Consider the following 22,321-nt stretch of genomic DNA (forward strand, 5'->3'; position numbering starts at 1 on the left):
AAGCTTTCTAGAGGTGACAGAAGGGAATGGTGGAGGGAGGGAGGCTGTCTTGGATATCTGCCCCCATTTCCTGGCTTTCAGCCTGTGGACAGTCACTTCCTCCATCCTGAATACAAGGACCAGGCCACCAATGGGTCATTTCCTTACCATGGAAGCTTGGGATTTTTCTCTTCATTCTGGATAATAGGCTTCTGGAGAAGACTAGGAGTAAAAATGTTCCCTGTCCCTTTCTCTCTGATTTTTTTTTTTTTTAAGCTTCCAGAGTTTTTCAGTTCAAATGATTTCCAGTGACTTTTTTTCTAACCTCCATGTATGTCAGTTACCTGTCTCGAACCTTGATTCTCAGAAACTTGTAAAAGATCTTAGAGTGCAATAAGTGTTTATTAGATTTCTCTGAGTGAACCAAAAAGCTTTGTAGAGGCATTAAAGTGTCTAGGTGTATTAGTTTAGACATTTGTCCATTAGAATATCTGTGGGATACTTTTGTGCTTATGCAAGCACTGAGTAGTATAATGATGAACAAAATGGATACAGTCCTTGCCTTTGTGGTGGATACAGCCTTAGAGACGGATAGTAAATAATTGAGGTAATAATAGAAATAAATGCTATAACAGTTTGAGATAAACAGTGGAAGTAAGTGCTGTAAGAGTACACCACGGGTGAGGAGAGTGGCAAGAAGACACTTTTCTTTTAAAAAGCAAGTTTATGCTGATCCTTGAGAATAAGTAGAGAGTAAGTCCAGCAAAGAAAGGGCAAAGAACATTCCAGGTAGATGGAGCAGCATTAAAAGGTGCCTATGAAGAGCTGTGAGTAGGCCAATATGTCTTTTTTTATGGATGGGGAGACTAAGGCTCAGAAATGACTTGTTCAAGGTTGTACGGCCAAGTAAATGGCGGTGATCAGAATTCATATTTTCCAACTTCAAATTCAGTGCTTTGTCCTCTCACAAACACCAGAATTCTTTATTATCACAAACATTAGAATGAGATTATCCTGTGGAGTCAGAAGGAAGTGGGGCTTAAACTTTTACTTGTTCTGTCCGAACTGTTCCAAGACAACTCAGATTCCTGTGTAACGGGAGAATCAACAACAAAGAAACCAAATATTTACTGAGTACTGTGATGTCTAAGGCACTGGGCTGGGCCAAGTTTTACCTCTTATAAATTTTAACAGATGCTAGAGCCAGGAGAGACTTGATAATGTTACTCTCCTTGTTTCATGTATGAAGAAACTGAGGCCCAGGGGGAAAAATGGATTTGTCTAGGGTCACTCAACTAATGGTAGAGTCAGGACTAAACTAGGATTTCTCCTCCAGTGCTCTTTCCAATTTTCCAGGCTACTTGAGACATAGCACATAATAAGTCCTTAATAAATATTTGTAGAAATGGATAATATGTGGTTTGTGCCTTTGAGAAATTCACTGTCAGTTGAGAGTAATTAAGAAAAAAATGGGCAAATCAGGACAAATTTTTAGAAGGCCTGTGTGTGATAACATTATGGAATTTAAAAGATGTTGGAGAACTCTATTCATGCATCCATTCCACAAATATATATTGAATTCATATTATGTGCCAGGCACTTCTAGGCCCTGGGGGAAACAACAGGAAACAAAACAGACCAAATCCCTTCCCCAACAGAGTATGTGTATATGTTCTTTTTTTTTTTTTTTAAGTATTTATTTATTTTGGGGAGAGCGCAAGTGGTGGAGGGTCAGAGAGAGAGGTGGACAGAGGATCTGAAGTGGGCTCTGCGCTGACCGGCTGACAGCAGCAAGCCCGATGTGGGGGTCTAAATCACTAATGGAACTGTGAGATCACAACCTGAGCCAAAGTGGGACACTCAACTAACTAAGCCATCAACGTACCCCTCAGAGTGTGTATTCTGATGGAAGAGATAGACAGTATGTAAATATTATGAATATCAAACATCAGGGATAAATCCTCTGAAGAGAAATAAAGTAGGATAAAGTCATAGGAACAGTTGGAGGTCAGGGAAGGGTAGCCTCCCTGATTAATGACATCGAAGCAGAGAAATGAAGGAAGGGAGTAAGCCATTTGGATATCTGAGGGAAGAACATTTCAGGTGTCGGGAATAGAAGGGAATGAGCAAAGGCCCTGAGCCCGGAATGTACTTGGCATGTTTGAACAACAGCAAGGTGTCCAGGGTGGCTACCAGATTTGGTCAGGAGATACTTCTAAGAGGTAAAATTTGAGAAGTCTTGGGTAGATTAAAAGTGGTGGGGGTGAGGGTGCAGTATGATATCCTGGTAGGGAAGAAACTGGAAGTAGGAAGCATAGCTGGGCAAGTTTCAAGGTTCTCAAAAGGGATGGTGAATTGATATGGGTGATAGAGGCAAGAATGGAGAAATGGGGCAGTTACAGGAAGTGAAAGATAAAGCTGAGAGGGTAGGTAAAGCCAGACTGCGGAGGGTTTAATGCTAGATTTGTGGAATTTTTCAGACTACAGTAGAGACCATAGGTTTAGAGGCAGAGAACATGATGATGTGTGTATTTTGTGTGTATCAATTTGGCATTGGTGGGCATGATAGATTGGACAAGAGTAAGGAAGGCACCAATCTGGGGGTGATACAGTGGGCCCTGAGGTGGAGTGTTAGTGATAGGAATGGAGAAGAGGGCATTGACCACAGGAATTACCTGCAACCTGGAAGGGCTAGGGTTCAGGGGCATATTAGGAACAGATGCAGGATCAGTTTGTGTGTATGCAGGATCAGTTTGGCATTTCAGTGAGAGGACCTAGAGCTCTAGCATTCTCTTACAAGCCTATCTTCCTTCTCATGGTTGACTTTGTTTATGTAGTAGCAAGAATTAGACTCTTTTACCTATTAATCTATACCCAACAGTAGCTAGAACATGAAACCATTGCCGAGTTCTCTTAGAATATACTTTGATCATCCACCCTGGCATTCTATGTCAAGTCTTTCTGCCTGTAATTTCCTTTTCCTAGGGAAGAAAATCTAAATATAAAGACATAGACTTTGGAGTTAGCAGACCTGTGGTCTAAACTCAGATCTAATACTTGTTAATTGAGCATTTCAATTTTCTCTTCATAAAATGGGAACAATAATGATCCTTCAATACTAGTCTTCATCTTATAGGATCTTTATATTTGATTAGTTCATGTTTGCATAGTGCTTAGAACACCACCAGGCACATTGTAAGGACTCAAAGTAGTTAATTTTTTTCCCTCTATGTTTGACAATGAGTAGAGAACTACTGTTTGGGAATGTATTAATTGGTTAACCAGTTCTCTGATAAGAAAATGCCTATTCATTCACAGCTAAGTAGACTTATGGTTGGAAGTGAGAACCTGAGTGCTGGAAAGCCACAGGAACCATCTGTCTCACTTGTTTCTCTACCAAGTATCCTATTACCCTACTAAGTTTGCCCTGCTCCCAGCAACTGGTTTGTCCCTCTCTGACGTGTTATTTCTGTACATATCCCCTTGTCTCTGTCACCTGCATGAGTACTCACCAAGGGCCCCAGAAGTTCATGACATAGTCTTTGTCTTGCACATGGGCACGTAGAAAAAATTTGCTGAATTTGTTTTGAAAATGTTCCCTTCAGATTTTAGAGGTTAGTGTAATTCAACTCAACCTTTTCCCTTGCCAACTCCCTAGATATACATGAAAGAAAGAAGAAAAGCTTTCAGTTGCCAACCAAGTGTCAGGCACTGCAGGAAGTATTTTCACATATATTTAGTTATTTCTCTTAATCCTCTTGGGAATCCTATAAGGTATAGATGGTTATTCTCTTTTTATTTTATTTTATTTTTTTAAATTTTTTTAACGTTTATTTATTTTTGAGACAGAGAGAGACAGAGCATGAACAGGGGAGGGGCAGAGAGAGAGGAAGACACAGAATCTGAAATGGGCTCCAGGCTCTGAGCTGTCAGCACAGAGCCTGACGCGGGGCTCAAACTCACGGACTGTGAGATCATGACCTGAGCTGAAGTCGGACACTTAACCGACTGAGCCACCCAGGTGCCCCGGTTATTCTCTTTTTAAAGATTAAGGGAGACAAGCTCAGAGAGGTTAAATAATTTGCCCAAGGACACAGAACCAGGTTTCACACCTAGGTTACTCCAGCTCTTCTGGTTGACCCTTACTACTAAAGGGCAGATGGAAACAACAGCAAAAATCAACCTTCTGAGATGTCTGTGTATGTGCCTTAACCTGCAAAATGAGAGACCCTCATTTGGTGTCACTGACTCAGAGCTAGAAGAAATAATTTGATCCCACTTCTTATGAAAGAAGAATCTAAGGTTCAGAGAAGTCCAGAAAGTCCTTTAAAAATCATGTCATATTTCTTCTATAGACACTCCCCTTGGTAATATTTGGAAGCTAGTGCAGAGGAAAAATCTTTGGGATATAGGGGAGAGTATCTGGAGGAACGTTAATCATACTGTTAGTCTTGTTGGTACTTACTTCATTAAAGGGTGATCTTTTCTCTCTTGGCTGCTCATCACCAGTTGCTGCCCTGCCCCTCTGCTTCCTGCTTTATCCTGGAACAAGTGGGATTTATACACCTGACCTGCCAGTTCCCAGGGGGGCACAGCAGTTACCATCCTTGTTGTTTTGTGCTGCACTGAATTGGCTGGTTTTGTTCCTGGTTCTCATTGTCTAGTGGAACATGAGAAGCATCAAAGATTTTTCTCAAATGAAAGGATAGGATCTGTGCATGTTGGTTCAGGTTAGGCTTTATGGTCTCATGAGCTTTCAGTACCTGGAAATTTCTCACCACTTTGAAGTCTGAAAAGGACTAGTTTGCAGAAACCCAGCTCTTAGACCAAGATTAAGGGGAATGTTAGTGTCTTGTGGGAAATGCACTGGCTGTGGGCTGGAGTACCAGGCTGAGCCCTTCCACTGAATAACTGTGTAGTCTTAAGCAAGTCCTAACTTGTCTAAGGCTGCATACAATAATAAAAATGCAACTGGTCTGGTAGTTTCAGAAGTTGGGTTTGAGCCCCTCTCGGACCAGCTTTCTGATGGTTAGGCAACTTGACTCTCCTTCTTCAAGCCCATTTTTCTTTCAAAAAAATGAAAGGATTGGGCTAGAGTAGATGATTTTTAAAGGCCCTTCCAGCCTTACCATCCTGTCATCCTAGTGCCTGCCCCAGTGAATTCATAGATTATTTGAGAATCACATCATCAGTTATTAAGTTGGGGGAGAGAAGCATATGTAAATTGATTTTATATATATATATATTTTTAAACTGAATATATTTTGTACCAGGATTCAAAAGATCCTGAAGATGAGAACCTTTGTAATGAACCATTTGTGGTAATTCTCACCCCCTTTGCATGGCACATTCACAACTTCTTAAAAGCAACAAATTCCAATAGTAACTGTGAAGGTACAGTTTTCTGATTATTAAACACTTAATAAGGGCCCCTTATTGTTTTGAGGCTACTGGGGACATTTACTTAATCAAACTCCCTTTCTGGCCTCTGCCAATCAGTAGCCACTGTTGATAAGTCTGCAAATATGAGAGATAAACACTATGGAGGGAGAGAGTAAATGTCCTGGTACAATGAGGTATTTTCTGAGAGGAAATATTTCCCAGGCAGACTGGATTCTGGATGGGTTTTTCATTGGGCCTCACAGAAATTGCTAGGTCTTTGTATTATTATATTTCTCTTTCATTTCTTAGAATAAAGGTTGTAAGAGAGTTGGGATGCCTGGCTGGCTCAGTCAGTGGAGCATGCAACTCTTGATCTCGGGGTCATGAGTTCAAGTCCCATATGGGTGTAGAGCCTACTTTAAAAAAAAGTTGGGGCTGTCTGGGTGGTTCAGTTAAGTGTCCTATTCTTGATCTTGGCTCAGGTCTTGATCTCAGGGTTGTGAGTTTGAGCCCCACACTGGGCTCCACATTGGGTGTAGAGCCTACTTAAAAAAAAAAAAAAAGATGCAAAAGGATCATCAACTTTCAGGGCTGTAGGGAGGGGAAGAAGCCACGAGTATTCTTTTGAAGAGTATTTGGTTTTGAGAAGCTGAAGGTCTGGGTGAATATTCTTGCTCAGGTACTTTAACTGAAAAACAGTGTGAATGCATAACAGATAAACTGAGGCCTGCACATCCACATGTGGCTTTACCCATAGGTAGTCATCCTGAGAGCCTGAATACTTACTGAGTGGAATCATCCCTGCTGACCGTTGGAGCTTATCTTTGGAAATTACCTTCATAGTTGGCAGCTGGATCCAACATTTCAGTTGGATTTGCCACACAAAGAGTTTCTGTTCTGTACCAGGTTTTATGCTAGGCCCTGGAGATTTGAAGATAATCAAGATGCAGTCTTTGTCCTTTAGAGCTGGCAGTGGGGATGGGGGACACAGAGAGGGTGAGACTGAAGGAAATAGAAACATAATGAACTATAATTACAAAACAAATGATGTAAAGCAGGTATAGACAAAATGGAACAAACAGTGTCTGCCTTTGGGGGACCATCAAAGAAGGATAGAAATTTGATTAAGGGAAAAGGCAGTAAAGTATCCTAAACACAGAATAGCTCAAGATGTGAATGCTAGGATGCAAGAACATGAATGTGAATGGCAGAAACAGAAAATAGATCAAGATGTGATTTAGAGCATTCCTTTGTTGCTGATGAGAGATAAAGGTTCTTTGGGGTCACCTTGTAGACAGCCATTCATTCCTTTAGTAAAAGTTTGTTGAAGGACTACAGTAGGCCAGGGACCTGTCTTGGTTCCCCTCATCCTTTGGAGCTGACAATAGCCAACTTTAATGATATGTGAGGACTTTGTGTTCCTGCCTTAGGACCTTTGCACATGTCTTCTTTCCACTCCCATCTCCAGTGTTATCCTTCCCTCCTCCTCTCTGCCTGTTAATTTATGTCATCCTTTTGTTTTTAATGTTTTATTTATTTTTGAGAGAGAGAGAGAGACAGCATGAACAGGGGAGGGGCAGAGAGAGAGAGAATCCGAAGCAGGCTCCAGGCTCCAGGCTGCCAGCACAGAGCCCAATGTGGGACTCGAACGCATGAACTGGGAGATCATGACCTGAGCTGAAGTTGGATGCTTAACCGACTGAGCCACCCAGGCACCCCTCATATCCATCCTTTAGAGCTCAGTTTGAAAATTATTTCCCTAAGGAATGCTTGTTTGCTTTATCCCAACCCCATTTTCCTAGTTATGAACTTGATTTCTCCTTCATACCACTTGCCCCAATTATAATTAAAATAAGTATATTATAGTTTAATATCTATGTTAAATCTCTTTCTCATTTGCTGCTCTTTCCCCAGAATAGGGTTGGATACATAGTTGGCATAGAATAAATATTTTCTGAAAGAATGACTGAAGTGTGTCCATTGAATTTAGCAATAAGCAGTCACTTTGGCCCTTGGTGAGACAGTTTCAGAGAAATGGTGAGGGTGGAAGTCAGATTGCAACAGGTGGGAAGTGAGGAAATGAGAGCAGTGATGTGTAGACAGGTTTTTAATATGTGTGGCTGTGAAGGGGAAGAAGGGTGGTAGCTAGAGAAGAAAATGGAATCCAGATTTTTTTTTTAATGGGAAAGACTTGAACTAATTTAAATAATACTTGGAAGGAGCCAATGGGGAAGGGAGTAGTGGTAGAGATAATGGAAAATGCACATCTTCTGAGAGGTGGGATAAGATGGAATCTATTACAGGAGTGCCATGCTAAACAATTGAGCCTTTTCTTCTGTGGACACTGGGGAGTCTGAGTGAGCCAGCTAAAACTGTGTGGTAGATAGGGAAAAGAAGCCAAAGACCTGAACTCAGGCTGTGGTGAAAGACAGGGAAGGATTAGAGAAACATTTGGAAGGTGGAACCAGGTGGGTATGAGAAAAGGGAGTAGGGGTCTTGATTTTGTGCTCCTGGAGCCTAGCACAAAGCAGATTCTAAGTAAGTGTTCATTCAGTGGCTTTGAGTTTCTCAAGACTGGGGAAAGGGCATGCTCTGGAGGGTGTGTCAATAACAAGTTACCTCAGATATCTTCATAGTGGAAAGTCCTGATCCTTTTTGAATTTTGTAAACAGCCAGAGGTCATCCAGGGCCAAAATGCTGAATTGTTGAGTAAGTGGGTGGTCAAGTTAGAGACCATTCCTTTCAGTTAAAAAGTAAAAATGAGAAATAAGATGTGGCTTAGAATAATGAGACTTGCTGGGGGTAGGACACAGCAGTTCACAAACTGACTCTAAAAACCCTTCCATGCAAGAGTTCCAAAAATGTTTCAGATCTGTACCTCTATAAGTTGGAAGCGTCTGACTCTTGGTTTCAGCTCAGGTTATGATCTCATGGTTCATGAGTTCAAGCCCCACATCAAGCTCTGCACTGATGGTGTGGAGTCTGCTTGGGATTCTCTCTCTCTTCCCTCTCTGTCTCTCTGCTCCTACGCTGCTTGCTCTCTCTCTCTCAAAAGAAATAAATAAACTTAAAAAAAAAAAAAAAAACAACAACAAACTTGGAAGATTCATTTGGATGCCTGTCTTCATTGAAAACCTTCTTACTAATTCTTTGTCTCACCCACTGTCCATAACCCAATTTGAGTAAGTCTCTCAGACTTTGAACCTTGGACTTTGTGAGGATTATAGTGCACTCTCTGGTTACTACCATCCAAAAAACCAAAAAGACCCCTCTTGAGAGTCTGAGAATTTTAATTTTTTTTAAACCTTTTATTTATTTTAGAGAGACAGAGCCCCAGTGGAAGAGGGGCTGAGAGAGGGACACAGACTCTGAAGCAGGCTCCAGGCTCTGAGCTGTCAGCACAGAGCCCAACACGGGGCTTGAACTCAAAACTTGAGATCATGACCTGAGCTGAAGTTGGACACTTAACCAACTGAGCCACCCAGGTGCCCTGAGAGTCTGAGAACTTTAGATTCAGGTGATGATGGCATATATGTCCTATCACTATGGAACTGGGGGAGAGGAGCAGGTGGGTCGAGATTTTAAAGCCTTCTGCCAGCTTGTTTAACTTTCCTCTGGGGTGTAAGGACAGCTGCCTGTGTGTTCTGGCTACCCCAGAATGCTGCTGAGCAATCTTGAAGTGTCTGGAGATGTGCATTGTCTATTCATGACCCCTGTGCCTGTGAAACAGGGTTCAGTGACTGTCACCGTGCCTGTGGCAGTCTGGAGTTACCCAGAGAGAACAAAGCTGCATACACGGAGTGTACAAGGGAGTCTTGTAACAACCTTGTCCTGCTTTCTAGGGCTGAGTCAGGTACCATAGCTTGATCTCAGCTGCCTTCTTTATTTCAAGAAGTTGGCATCTGAGCCACAGCAGAAGTATTGTGTTTTGTCCCTTTTGGAGGGACATGGATTCACTCTGTGTTATTGCCCATGCTAGTCTCTCAGCCTATACAGCCTTTCTCCATCCTTTCTCAGCCCCTGGCAAATCTACTCCATCCTTCAAGGTTTAGCTCAAGTATTAGCTTCCTCTGCAAAGATTTTTCTGACTCCCCTAAGTGGAATGAGCAGAAATTAACATGGTGGAGTATAAAGAGCATGGGCTTTAGGATGAGTTGGGCCTGAGTTGGAATGCTAAATCTGTTGTGTGGCCTGTCACCCTCTAGCCCTAGGTTTGAGTTCTCCCACCCATTAAATGAATTTAATACCTCTTTCACAGGATTGTTTTGAGAATTAAATGCGATTGGGTCTGTGAAAGCAGCTAGTACAAGGCTTGGTATATAGGAGGTGTTCATTAAATGTTCTTTCCCTTCTATACCCATAATTTCTCTTAACTAAAATAGCACTTTGCTTCTACTAAGGGAAAAATTATAATGTGGAAGAAGGGTTCTTTTTCAGTGGATTTGCTCCTTGAAGAACAGAGATGATGTTATCCAGCAGTCTCCATCATAGAGCTTGGAGAGGACCCATGGGTCTGACAAGAGGACCTATGATGTTGGTTGAATGAATGAGCTCCTGGACTCAGTGATGGAATAGGAAAAGGGAATAACATGTTTAACCCAGAGAAGTTTTTGTGGGTGCTGGTTGAGAACAGTCATAGGAAGTCAAAAGAAAGAGACCTTGTTCATTTAAACTACTCAGAGCTATAATAAGCAAGGGCTGAAAGTTCTAGGAAAAGACAAGTTTTGTGGACAAAGGAATAATCGGAACCATTTCTAAAAAATGGAATGAGACTTACTTTTGAGGTCATGAATTCCCTGTCCCTGGGGAGATGAGCAAGCTGGATAAGTGCTTACCAAAGATCTTGTGGAGGCAGGAATTGTGTATTTAGCAGAGCACTGGACCACCCTTTCAATATAAGTCTGTTGACTCGGTCTTATTCAGCATGGTAGGAATCCCGTCCCTGTGCCCCCTGCTACCTCTCAACCTCCTGGTTTTGTGTGTAGGTGAAGATGCCTGGAGGTGTCGGGGCTGTGGGGACCACGTTGCTCCAAGCCAGAGGTGGTACAGGACTGTCAACGAAGCCTGGCACAGCTCTTGCTTCCGGTAAGTAGGTCTGTCCTCCTGTCTTTGCCAGCCACTACTTCGTGTTCTGGAAAATACAAAAACAAGCTTCTGACTTGAGAGTTTCCATTTTGGTATGGGTTGAGAGGACAGGGAAGAATGTGCCAAGGAAGAGCACATGAACAAATGGAAGAGCCATATGTGGGCCAGGTACAGCTAAAAATGGGGTAGGGGGATTGGAGCAGCCTTTTCCAGGGTATCCCAGCACCTTCACTTTACCAATGAGGAAACTGAGGCCCAGAAAGAATGACTTTCCCACAGCTACACTACTGATGACGCAGGTGCCTCAAGGGTTGTTCTTGAGTGCAGTTGGCAGAGCCAGCTCTTCACCACAGGATGCCTCCCTAGTTTCCTGCTTTTTGTTATTTAACTTTATTATAGCTCTGAGATTATTGTTTGAAGGCAGCCCAGTTTCTTGAAAATAACAGAGACTTTAAAGTCAGATTTGTTCCTGTTGTCTGAGGCTCAGTTTCCTCATCAGGGAAACACGGATGTTAAAAATTTATCTCATAGATTTGTTAAGATAGAATGAAATCATATATGCCAAGGGCCTAGCACATGGTAGGCACCCACTGAATGGTTATTTCTTTCCCCTGTGAGATTGGAATCTTCAAGAGTGGGAGCTTGTCTGCATTCTCCAGAACATAAAACAGTGCCTGGCCTACAGTCATTCCACATCAGAGGCTGGGTGGGCATGTGTGCCCTCATGGTCTGAAGTAGTGGGGCTGTTGCTTACATCCTGAGAATGAGACAGACTGTAGACAGGCACCATGTGCTATAGATTCCAACTCCCACACACAGCTCTTGTTGCAAAGCATCCCCCGTGCTGATATCAAGTAATTTAATTGACCTTTAAGCACTTGCCTCCACCCGGGAACTATGTGGGGGGTTGGCCTGGAGAGCTCTGGCCTCTGGAAGAGTTGGAGAGGAACTAGCATTTTTTCTGCCCTTTCAGCTCTAATTCAGAGAGCTCTCCAGTCTTCTCTGTGGATCTAATTGCCTTGGTTCTTCCTTTTACCCTCAAGGAAGTTGATTCTTTACTTACTACCTTTATTTAGTAAGGATTAGAGCAGAATATCGGAGCTATAAGGGGACCCTACAGATAAAACCTTTGGCTACCACTTTCATTTAGAGCTGAAGCTAATCCTGATGAGTTCCCAGGCTGAGGCTCACCTTGGCACCTAACCCATAGGGTCATATTTATCCCTGCTGTTTTCCTATTTGTGTTAATATTTTCCATCCAAAATAAGCAGGACAGGGTAGAAGAAGCTAATTTTTTGAATTTCTGGATTCTCTTAACACCAGAGAACTTCAGAACCAGAAGGGACCACCTATTGTGTGACATAACCCCTTCATATCACAGTTGAGAGGCCTGAAACCAAAAAGACAAAAAGAGGTACAGAGACAGGTCATGGATGGTCAGAGTTGACCTTAGTACTGAATTCTTGCATCATGTGTGGGTCTGGTCAGATGCTAGCTTGTTAGGGAACATATTTGTGTGCATGTTGTGTGTGTGTCAGAGTGGGGGGTAGAGAGAAATATATGTGTAGAGAGAAAGAAGTAAGGCACGTTAACATGGTGGATGAGTGCAGGCTCTAGAAGGAGGCTGTCTGGTTTCAAATCCTGGCTTTGCAATTTATTAACTGTCCTTGGGTTGACTGCCTTGAGCTTTAGGCATCTCATCTATAAAATGGGGATAAGTACTCATCTCACAGGCTATCACAATTAAATGTAATAACCTAGATAAACTGTTCAGCATAGCACCTGACACATAGAATACCCATAATAATCCGTAGCTGTCACTTTATATTATATTGTGAGTGTGTGTCTATATACACCTATGTGCATGGATTTATTTCTCTTGTTACGCACCTCTTGGTCTTCTAATGTAGAGCCTCAGGGATTAAAGTTAACTTTGAACTACCTTGGCACAGTTACACCAAAGATCATGCCTGTGGGGGAAGTAGAACATCTGGAATAGGTCTCCCATTTATAGCTTTGTCTCAAGGACATAATCTGTCTAATCCAGCTTTATTTAAGGAGCACATTTCCTGATTCCTGAGCTTTCTCACGAAAACTGGATGACATGAAGTCCTCGGATGGAGCCTGGTAATTTGCCCTGGAGAGACTGGCTTCTTTGGAGCCAACTGACTTTTGTCCAGTTTGGAGGAAGATCTTCAGGGCTGAGAAGGACTGTATTTGTTTGTATTTGTTGTAAGGACCATGAGGCATCAGCCTGAATGGTCTTTGAAATTTTCTTTCATCCTAGCTCATCTGTGATTCTCTGATGAATTCAGAGTGTCTGGGCACAGGTCTGCTGAAAGTAGGACCCTCCCTCCATGCTACCCAAAGAAATTCATTTTTCGTGATTCCCTTCCAGCCTTGTTCTTACCCAGTTGAGTTAGTTACAATAAAGGAAATGACTTTTCTTTTCCCTTTCCCCCACACCTTTGTTTTCCTAGTCACAGGGTGGAGCTGGATATTCAATGAAGAAATTACTGGGGTGTGGCCCAAACTCTCCTCCCTTCTCCTTCTCCTTACATTACCCCATCCCCCGCATCTGCAGCCACATCCGTAATCCTATCTCTGGTAGCCTTCCGCCAGATTCTCAGGTGCCCCAGACAATAGGAAGCCACTGAAGGCTGGAACCTGGGACTGTACAGCAGAGGCCAGCTGACAAACCTCCTGGAAGTAGCCTAGTCTGTAACTGTGCTGGTACAGTTGGGTGCCTGGCCAGGATCCTTCTGATCCCTGGACACTTGGCTGACCAGCCCTCCTGCTTCCTCTCCTCAACCTTTGCAACAGGCCTATTTGGACTCTGTGTACCTCTGGCAATGCCATTGGTTCTAGAGTTGGGGCCATTCTCTCTGAAGCTCTCTGAAACTGGCTCCCCTCTCCATGGGGGAGGCCAGGAAAACAGCCAGACTACATGTTGTTTGTAGCTGAGGTCAAGTATGGAGCTGGCATGTTGTATAATGACTTGGCATGTTGGCAAACCTAAGAACCTTGACAAGCTTTCTGATGATTGTCCTTTCACCCTCATCAGAAGTGTTTAGCCAAGGAGGAGGGGTTGTGGGAAGAGGGAAAACTGCCTCTATTAATTAGTCTTTATTGTCCTTACTTGGGACTCTCTGACTTGACCTGGTTCCTAATAGCATTGTCAGAAGGAAAAACCCACCATCCTGAAGGCTCCTGGGAACTCTTCAAGGCCTCCTTTCTTGGGATCATGAACAGACTCTGAGCTTTCTCTTTTGAGAAGGGATTTCTTTTCTTATTTTATTTTATTTTATTTTTAACATTTATTTATTATTGAGACACAGAGAGACGCAGAGCGTGAGCAGGGGAGGGGTAGAGAGAGGGGGAGACACAGAATCTGAAGTAGGCTACAGGCTCTGAGCTATCAGCACAGAACCCAATGCGGAGCTCAAACTCACAAACTACGAGATCATGACCTGAGCTGAAGTCAGTCGCTCAACCAACTGAACCACCCAGGCGCCCCTTGAGAAGTGATTTCTAATGCCTATGTTCTGGAAAAGGAATAATACAGATAGAAAGCTGTTGTCACTTCATCAGGCAACAGACCATTTCCGCTAAATTTGTGATTCCAGGAAAGGCCGGTGAAGAAATTATACACGTAGCCACCAGAGACTGTGGTGTAATAGGCTGGGTGACGACAGGGTATCTTCTGTGATGCTGGAAGCCATGCTCATTTTCTTACCTACACCCCCATCTAAACAAGCATGGTGCATCATAATTATAGTAAGAACTACCATTTTTTGAGTGTTTACTATGTACCAGACACTGTCCTAAGCATTTCACATTTGTATCATCTAACTTAATTCTTATAACAACCTAATAACTGTAATACTGGTCATACATATTTTACAAATAGGGAAATGAAAGTTACTTGCTCACAGTCATAGAGCTAGTAAGTAGCATAGCTGAGATTTGAACCCAGGTGTTCTGACTCCTTGCTTACAAGAATGAATCTCTTTACATTCCTGAATATGGCCAGGTTGTTTAACCTCCCTGAGGCTCAGTTTCCTCTTCTGTAGCTTCAGAGTAAAAACACTCACCCTGCTTGCCACACACAGGTGGTGTCAGATAACATTGAAGGCTATTGATTCAAAAGCTTTATGAACTCTCAAATGTTAACAAAAGTGCCAATACATTTCTCCTGGGTCTCTGGCTCCTGCTGGGGGAGTCCGTGGAGCAACCCTGCCATCTGCTGTTGTAATGTTGTTGTTGCTGCCGCATTTACTGACCCAAGCCTTTGATTCTAGTTGGCTTATTTGTCTACTTTATCTCTAAGGAAGAGCCAGCCAGCAACTCATTAAGGCTGGCAGTTAAACGGACTAGGGCCTGCCTGACAGAGGACAAACAGCTGGGCCTTCCTCTGCCCCCACAAACAACTCCAGCGTGAACACGGAGTGGGACTTCTGGTATATAGCAGCAGTATGTTACCTTCAGCATGCCTTAATACTGCTCTGTTCTTTGGGAAGAGAGAACTAAGATCCCAGAGAAGCCCCACAGCTGCTGTCTGGGGCAGAGATGAAGAGGGGTAGGGTGGAGCCAGTAATGGAAGACAGATATTTATTAAGCATTGTATTGAGAGTTTCACTTAGATTATCTGATTCAACCCTCACAATAACTCTACAACTGCATTTTACACAAAAACAGGAAGGTCCAGAGGTAGAGGAACTTGCTCAGGGTCACCCAGAGCTAACATTTGAACTCAGGTCTCCCTGACTCTGAAGAGGGTCTTCTCTCCACTAGGACTCCCCAGAAAGAATAGTAGACTTAGAGTCAGAAGAGCTGAATTTGGGTCTTAGCTGAGCCAGGCTGGCTGTAACTGTGGGCAAGTTCCTTTGCCACTGTGAACTTCAATTCCTCATCTATGAGATATAGTAAAAGTAATCCACCTCATGAACTTGTTGTGAGGATCAAGGCGGTAATGGATAAGAAGGCACTCTGAGGGGCACCTGAGTGGCTCAGTTGGTTAAGCATCTGACTCTTGATTTCAGCTCAGGTCAGGATCTCACAAAAAAAAGCACTCTGAAAACATGAGGATGGTGTAATGTGAAGGGTTAGCAGTGAGCAGCACATGGGAATTTTGTGCTGTTTACGTTACCAGTTCATGTATAATTTTGAGCATCATTTGCTATATCAAAGGCACCAAATTAGATGCTGTTGGGGATACAGATTTAACATATTGGCCTGGTCTCCTAACTGGCTCCCTCAGACAGCTGAAAAACAGTAATAATGTGGAGCAGTCCTAATAGTGGGCTCTAGTGTGACTTTTATTCTCATTCCCCTGAAACAGTGTTCCCTTAGTAACTTTCCAGGGGACAGCCACATCAGTCCATCCACTGGCCACTCTTCAGTCTTCATCTTGTATGACCTTCCAAGTTACACTAGAGGTTAGTAGAGAAAAGTGAGCAAGATTTTGGGAGTCAACCTGTTTGAGTTTCCATCCCAGTTTCTCTTGAGTCAGCTGACCTTGAGTTTCTTTCCACAGTTTCCTCATCTATAAAAGGGGAAGTAAAATGCTTCCCACCTGAAAAGGTTGTTGTGCAGCATTAAATTTGATCATGTATTCAAAGCCCTTAGCACAGTGCCTGGCCATAATTAGGACTTAACAGATGGTAGCATTTATTATTATGTTAGTATTTTTGTCACTCTTGAAACATTCTCTTCCCTCGACTTCCATGACATTCCATACTCTCCTGCTTCCCCCCCCCCCCCCACACACACACACTTTTCTGGTCATTCCAGTTAACTTATCCTCTATCTAGCTCTGAAATGTTGCTGTTCCTCCAGGCACACTCTCTGTTTCTCCCTAGGCAATCTCACCCACACCCATGGCTTCCTCCACACACTGATGACTCCAAAGTTTGTATCTACAATCCAAACCTTTCCACTGGGCTCTTGTCCTGTCTATCCTACTATGAGCCTCTCCTGCCCATTTGAATGTCTTCCAGGCATCCCAGATCCAGCTGGACTTTCATTCTTCCTCCCCAGATTAGCTTCTCTTCAGTATAACCTGTCTCATTGAATGGCATGACCATCCACCCCACTGCCTAAGCCAGAACCTGGAAGTGCTTCTTGATACCTCTTCTCTCTCATCCCCAATATCCACACCTGTCAGTTTTATCTCTAGGTTATATTTTGAATGCGTCCATTTCTTTCCATTTCTCCTACTACCACCCTATTCCAGGCTATTATCGTCTCTCACCTGGGTGACTAAAGTAGCCTTCTAATTGCATAGTCACTTGCACCACCCAATCCATTCTCCACAGAGCGGCCAGAATGAGTGACCTTAAAAAAAAATCTGAGCACGTCACACTGTCATCTCTCCATCCTTATATGCATCCATGATTTTGCAGTGCTCTTGGATAAAAACCAGTCCCTAATGTGGCCTACAGAGCCCCTTGTGGCCTGGCCTCTCCCCATAGCCTCCTGCTCACTCTACTTCAGTCTCACTGCTCCTCCTCACAGGGTCCAAAACACACCCTGCTTCCTTCTGACAGCCTTCTGTTCCCACTGTTCTCTCTGCCTGGAATGCCCTCTCACTCTCTTTTGGCCTAATTAACTCTTGTTCATCCTTCAGATCTTTACCTGAATGTCTCAAAGAAATAGTTATAGAATAGGTCATGACCCCCTGTTTTATGCTTTCATAGACCTTCCCTTTGATGCTTTTTTTTTGTGGTTTTAATTTTACGTTTATTCATTTGATCATCTCCTTAATAACATCCTGAGACCTCTAATATTCTGTAAGTATAACCTGATCACGGACCATGGGACATTTTGCCCTTCATTGTGTCACCACTGAGCACATCATTGGCATGTGAGGGATATTTGTTGAATGAGTTGCCAGGGTGGCCAAGAGACATGATGTAAGCAAGGCCTTTCCCTGCCCTTCCTCTTCCCCACATCCTTTCCTTAGCAGCCACTGAGTCTGCAGGTACTGTAAGTGGCAGAGAGGAATTGGTTCTAGACATTGGGTTGTTTTGGAAAGTTGCCTGCGATGTTGAAGTGAGAAGTTAAAGCTTTGTCTTCTGCCCCCAAAGGAGCCAGAGATGATGACCCAGGAATCCTGTTCAGCAGCAGGTCTTGAGCTGTGCTTCTTTGTAGGTACCAGCCAGACAGGAACAAATTGTGAAGAGAAAGGCAGTAGAGGGAAGAAAGAGCCCAACTACTCTAGACGGAACTAATTATGAATTGAAATCTGACAAGTTTCAGTTCTAATTGTAAGTTTTTTTATTTTTTAAATTTTAGAAATCTTTGAAAGATGATATTAGCTAAAGATGTACGTTAAGTATAGAGTGGAAAAATGGAATATTTACATAATATCTTTTACTTATGGGTGATTTGGGGCAGGGAGGGGGTGAATAGGTTGGTGATTCCCCAAGAAGTTGGAAATGAAGTTTGTCCTCTGGGGGGTTAAACTAGTCAGATCTACATGTAATAGGAACAGTATCATGTGGTAGTTAAGAGCACAGACTTAAGAACCAGATTGCTTGGGTTCGAATTCTGATTCTGTCATTTATTGCTTGTGTACATTGGGCAAGTTACTTACCCTTTTTGTGCTTCATTTCCTCATCTGTAAAACGAAGATACTAACCTTTTGTCTAGTTCCTAATATTATTACGAGGGGTAAATGAATGAAGTCCTGTGTAGTATTGGGTAAGAACAGGGCTTCATGTGCAGTGAGCACTCATGAGTATTAGCCATTTATTATTAGCTACTAGGGAGCCAAATGTCTCCCAGAGCAGAAGAATATGTGAATTGGTGATTGTTATATATCTGAAGAAGTAATTATTTTTTTTTTCAATTAAAAATTATTTTATTCAGGGCGCCTCGGTGGCTCAGCTGGTTAGGCATCCAACTTCAGCTCAGGTCATGATCCTATGGTTTGTGAGTTCAAGCCCTGCATCGGGCTCTGTGCTGACAACTCAGAGCCTAGAGCCTGCTGTGGACTGTGTCTCCCTCTCTCTCTGCCCCTCCCCAACTCACACTCTGTCTCTGTCTGTCTGTCTGTCTGTCTCTCTTTCTCTCTCTCTCTCAAAAATAAATTAATACTTAAAAAAAATATTGTACTAAACTGGGGCAGCCACTCTGGAAAACAGTATGGAGGTTCCTCAAAAAGTTAAAAATAGAACTACCCTATGACCCAGCAATTACACTACTAGGTATTTACCCCAAGTATACAAAAGTACTGATTTGGAGGAGCATATGCACCCTGATGTTTACAGCAGCAGTATCAATAGTAGCCAAATTATGGAAAGAACCCAAATGTCGTCGACTGATGAATGGATAAAGAAGTTGTGGTATATACACAATGGAATGTTACTCGGCTATCAAAAGAATGAAATCTTGCCATTTGCAACCATGTGGATAAAGCTAGAGTATATTATGCTAAGTGAAATAAGTAGGTCAGAGAAAAACAAATACTATGATTTCACTCGTGAAATTTAGGAAACGAATATAGGGGAAGCAAGAAAATAACAGAGAGGAAGGCAAATGATGAGACTCTTAACTATAGAGAACAAACGGAGGGTTGCTGGAGGGGAGGTGGGTAGGGGGATGGGCTAAATGGGTGATGGGCATTAAGGAAGGCATTTGTTGTGAGCACTGGGTGTTGTATGTAAGTGATGAATCACTAAATTCTACTCCTGAAGCAAATACTACACTATGTGCTAACTAGAATTTAAATTAAAACTTGAGGGGCACTTGGGTGGCTCAGTTGGTTAAGCATCCAACTTTGGCTCAAGTCATGATCTCGCAGTTCATGAGTTTGAGCCCCACATCTGGCTCTGTGCTGACGGTGTGGAACCCGCTTCAGATCCTCTGTCCCCCCCCCCCACCCCCCTCCCTGCCCCTTCCCCGCTCATTTGTTCTCTCTCTCCCTTTCTTTCTCTGTCAAAAATAAAGAAACATTAACAAATACTTGAAAAAAAGGTTTTTTTTTAATTTTTTTTTTTAACATTTATTCATTTTTGAGACAGAGAGAGACAGAACATGAACGGAGGAAGGTCAGAGAGAGAGGGAGACACAGAATCTGAAACAGGCTCCAGGCTCTGAGCTGTCAGCACAGAGCCCGACGCGGGGCTCAAACTCACAGACCGCAAGATCATGACCTGAGCCGAAGTCGGACGCCCAACCGACTGAGCCACCCAGGTGCCCCTGAAAAAAATAGTTTAAAGCCCAGAAGAATAATGAGTGGCCAGCAGTGAAACAGAAAGTGAAAAATCAGTGAGGCAAAATTAGTAGTATGTCCAGATAAAAATATTTAATTTGGATTTGGTCACCAGAAGGGAGTTCTTTGTTATAGACAGGGCTGATTTGGCTGGCTTGCCAGTACCAGAATGAAATTTCTCTCCATGGCTGCTCATCTCCCTTTAAGTCCATACTCACAAAACAACCTTCTGATGCCTAATTCAGCTTGTTGGGCATCTTGATAACAGGAAGGGTCTAAAGGTAGTACTTGTATGGGGGATGTGGGTATTCTAAGTTCAAGTGTCAACTCGTAAATGGACCGTGGGATTGATAAATGGTTAGAGGCATCCTAGAATGTCTGTACCTCTCCAGGTGCTATGAAGCCCTGTTTCCGGACCTCAGAAGCCAAAAAAACAAGGCTTCATTGAAGTAGGATCATTCAGCCAGAAAATGCTAGCCTTGGAGAGGTCTCTAGATGGTGAACCAGTCAACCTTTCTCTGACTACAACCCCTTCCTCATGTCTCTCTTCAGTATTGACCTCCTGTGTGTGGAATTTTTTGCTTACTTAACTCCTTCCTTTTACAGAGGAAGAAATTAAAGCCCAGAGAGGTTTAATGGCTTGCCTCAGATCACAGAGCAAGTCTGTTTTTAGCCAAGTCACATTTTCAGTTTTTCTCTTTTCAGGCCAGGGCTCTTTTCCTGGCATTACCTACAGATTTGTTAAGATATCCAAAGTGTTTTTTTCCCATTGCGGCCAGGAGAAGAATATGTAAACATAGCATTAGACACCGAAGGTTGGACATTCAGTTGTATCACATAGCAACAGTAGATGATTATTTACAAGAGGTTACAACTTCACTCTTATGTGCTTACAGCCCATACAGGCAAATCTCAGTTGTTAAAATGACCAGCTCAGTAGAGATGTTGCCTGAGAATGAAGCCATGGTCTGCCGTTAGCGAACACTTAGCCAGCAGACTTCATATGGACATAAGTGCAGCCAGCTGTAGACTTGAGATAAAAATGCACATTCAAGGAGACTAATTGGCAACTAAAAACCAGCACCCTCTTTGGTGTCTGAGGCTTTATGTTCCATTAATTGAGAATCTCTGCTTACTTAAATACCTCTGATAACTCTTCACTGCCTGTGGATGACTCTTTCACCTAGCAGACCTGGCGCTTGGTGATCTGCCCTTGCCCTCTCCCACCATCCCAGCCTCCTCTTGATCACCCTTGACATGTGCCCTGTACTGCAGCTTACAGACCATACTCTTCTCCCTCAGTGCACTTGCACGTATTGTTTCTTCAGGCTGGAATTCCTCTTGTCTGCCTGGTAATCAACCTTCAGATTCAACTGATACACCTCATCCTCTGTGGAGGAGCCTAGCCAAATCCACCCTGAACCTTCCCCACCAAACATAGGAGACTTTCTCCCTCTTTGTTATTCTCATACCTCAGTTATAGTCCTGTCAATATTTGTTTACACACTTAAGTTTACACATCTAAGTGTATGTTTACACATACACTCTTAGAGTATGAAATTCTTCAAGTCTGAAGGTATATCTAGTTCATCTTGGTATCCTAGAGCTTAGCAGAGTGCCCAGAATGCAGTGGGTGCTCAGTGTTTGTTAGGCGAATGATGTTTTTGTCAAATGACCACCTTTCTCTTTGGACACATGGATAAGCCCTTTCAATATGCATCTTCACCATCTTTTTGCTCTACAGTATTCTTTCAGGCAAGAGCTTTTCTTCTGAAATGGGAGCATGGAGTAAGACCTCTGTCCGTAAGTGTCATTCCAAAGCTGAGATCTATCAAAAGTCAAGGTATGGCATGCCTTCTGCACTGTGGCAGTCCACTGTGCTAATTTGCTTTGTATTTTTCCTCCAAGGGCTGGAATCCCCCCTTCCCTTGGGCAGTATTTGGAGGAGTGCTAGCAAATTCTCTTTCTCCACATTTGTTACCATTACCAGGAAAAACCTCCCAAGTACCTTAGGCCAGATTTGAGGGTAATTTTTTTCTCTCTGTTGGTCATCTTCTGGCAATACCTTCCTGAGGCTGTTCTGTAGTGATCCTGCTTTGATCCAAGGATGCTCCACTGGGCTCCCATCAATAGCCCCGACTCTTACAGCAGCATCAGCTGTTTCTGAAATTGGCTAATGTCAGCCCTTGTGTTTTGTTTCAGTTCCAAAGGTGGCCTTTTCATGTGATGACCTGTATTCTGGAGTCCTCTTTTCCCACCATACCCTGAGTAACACTACAGTATCACTGAAGGAAAAAGAGAGGCAGCTACTATGGGGTTGCAAATGAGTAAGAACAACACTAGGAAGGTGAAAGTCCCCAGTGAGCCAAGGCTTTACAAAATGTAGACATTTTGTAAACATTTATTTTTAATTATTCTCAATCCAGAATAAGAAGGTGAACAGCCTATCTTCAAGTCATTTCCTCATTAGTAGCCAGGAGGTAATAGTGACCTATTCTGCTTGCCTCTCAAGGTTAGTATGAGAAAAGAATGAAATCAAGTGGAAGAGCCCATAGGAAAGAATAAAGTAGTGGATTCCATCTTCAATGTGCATCAGAAACACTGGGGCTTGTTTAAAATGCAGATTCTTGTGCATGGTCTCAGCCATTCCTATTATGT

The 22,321-nt window shown here is 42.9% G+C and overlaps 1 protein-coding gene across 5 annotated transcripts in view; it reads left to right on the top strand.

Moving 5' to 3' along the window:
• Positions 1–22,321, top strand: part of LIMK2 (LIM domain kinase 2) — a 59,136-nt gene that overhangs the window by 1,307 nt on the left and 35,508 nt on the right. For 2 of the 5 annotated variants that reach the window (XM_049619027.1, XM_049619032.1), the window contains exon 2: positions 10,347–10,446. In XM_049619027.1, coding sequence (XP_049474984.1) covers positions 10,347–10,446 — 100 coding nt within the window. The other 3 variants (XM_049619030.1, XM_049619031.1, XM_049619029.1) reach the window with 3 other exon arrangements.

Source organism: Panthera uncia (assembly GCF_023721935.1).
Source record: "Panthera uncia isolate 11264 chromosome D3 unlocalized genomic scaffold, Puncia_PCG_1.0 HiC_scaffold_8, whole genome shotgun sequence".
Classification (NCBI taxonomy): Eukaryota; Metazoa; Chordata; class Mammalia; order Carnivora; family Felidae; genus Panthera; species Panthera uncia.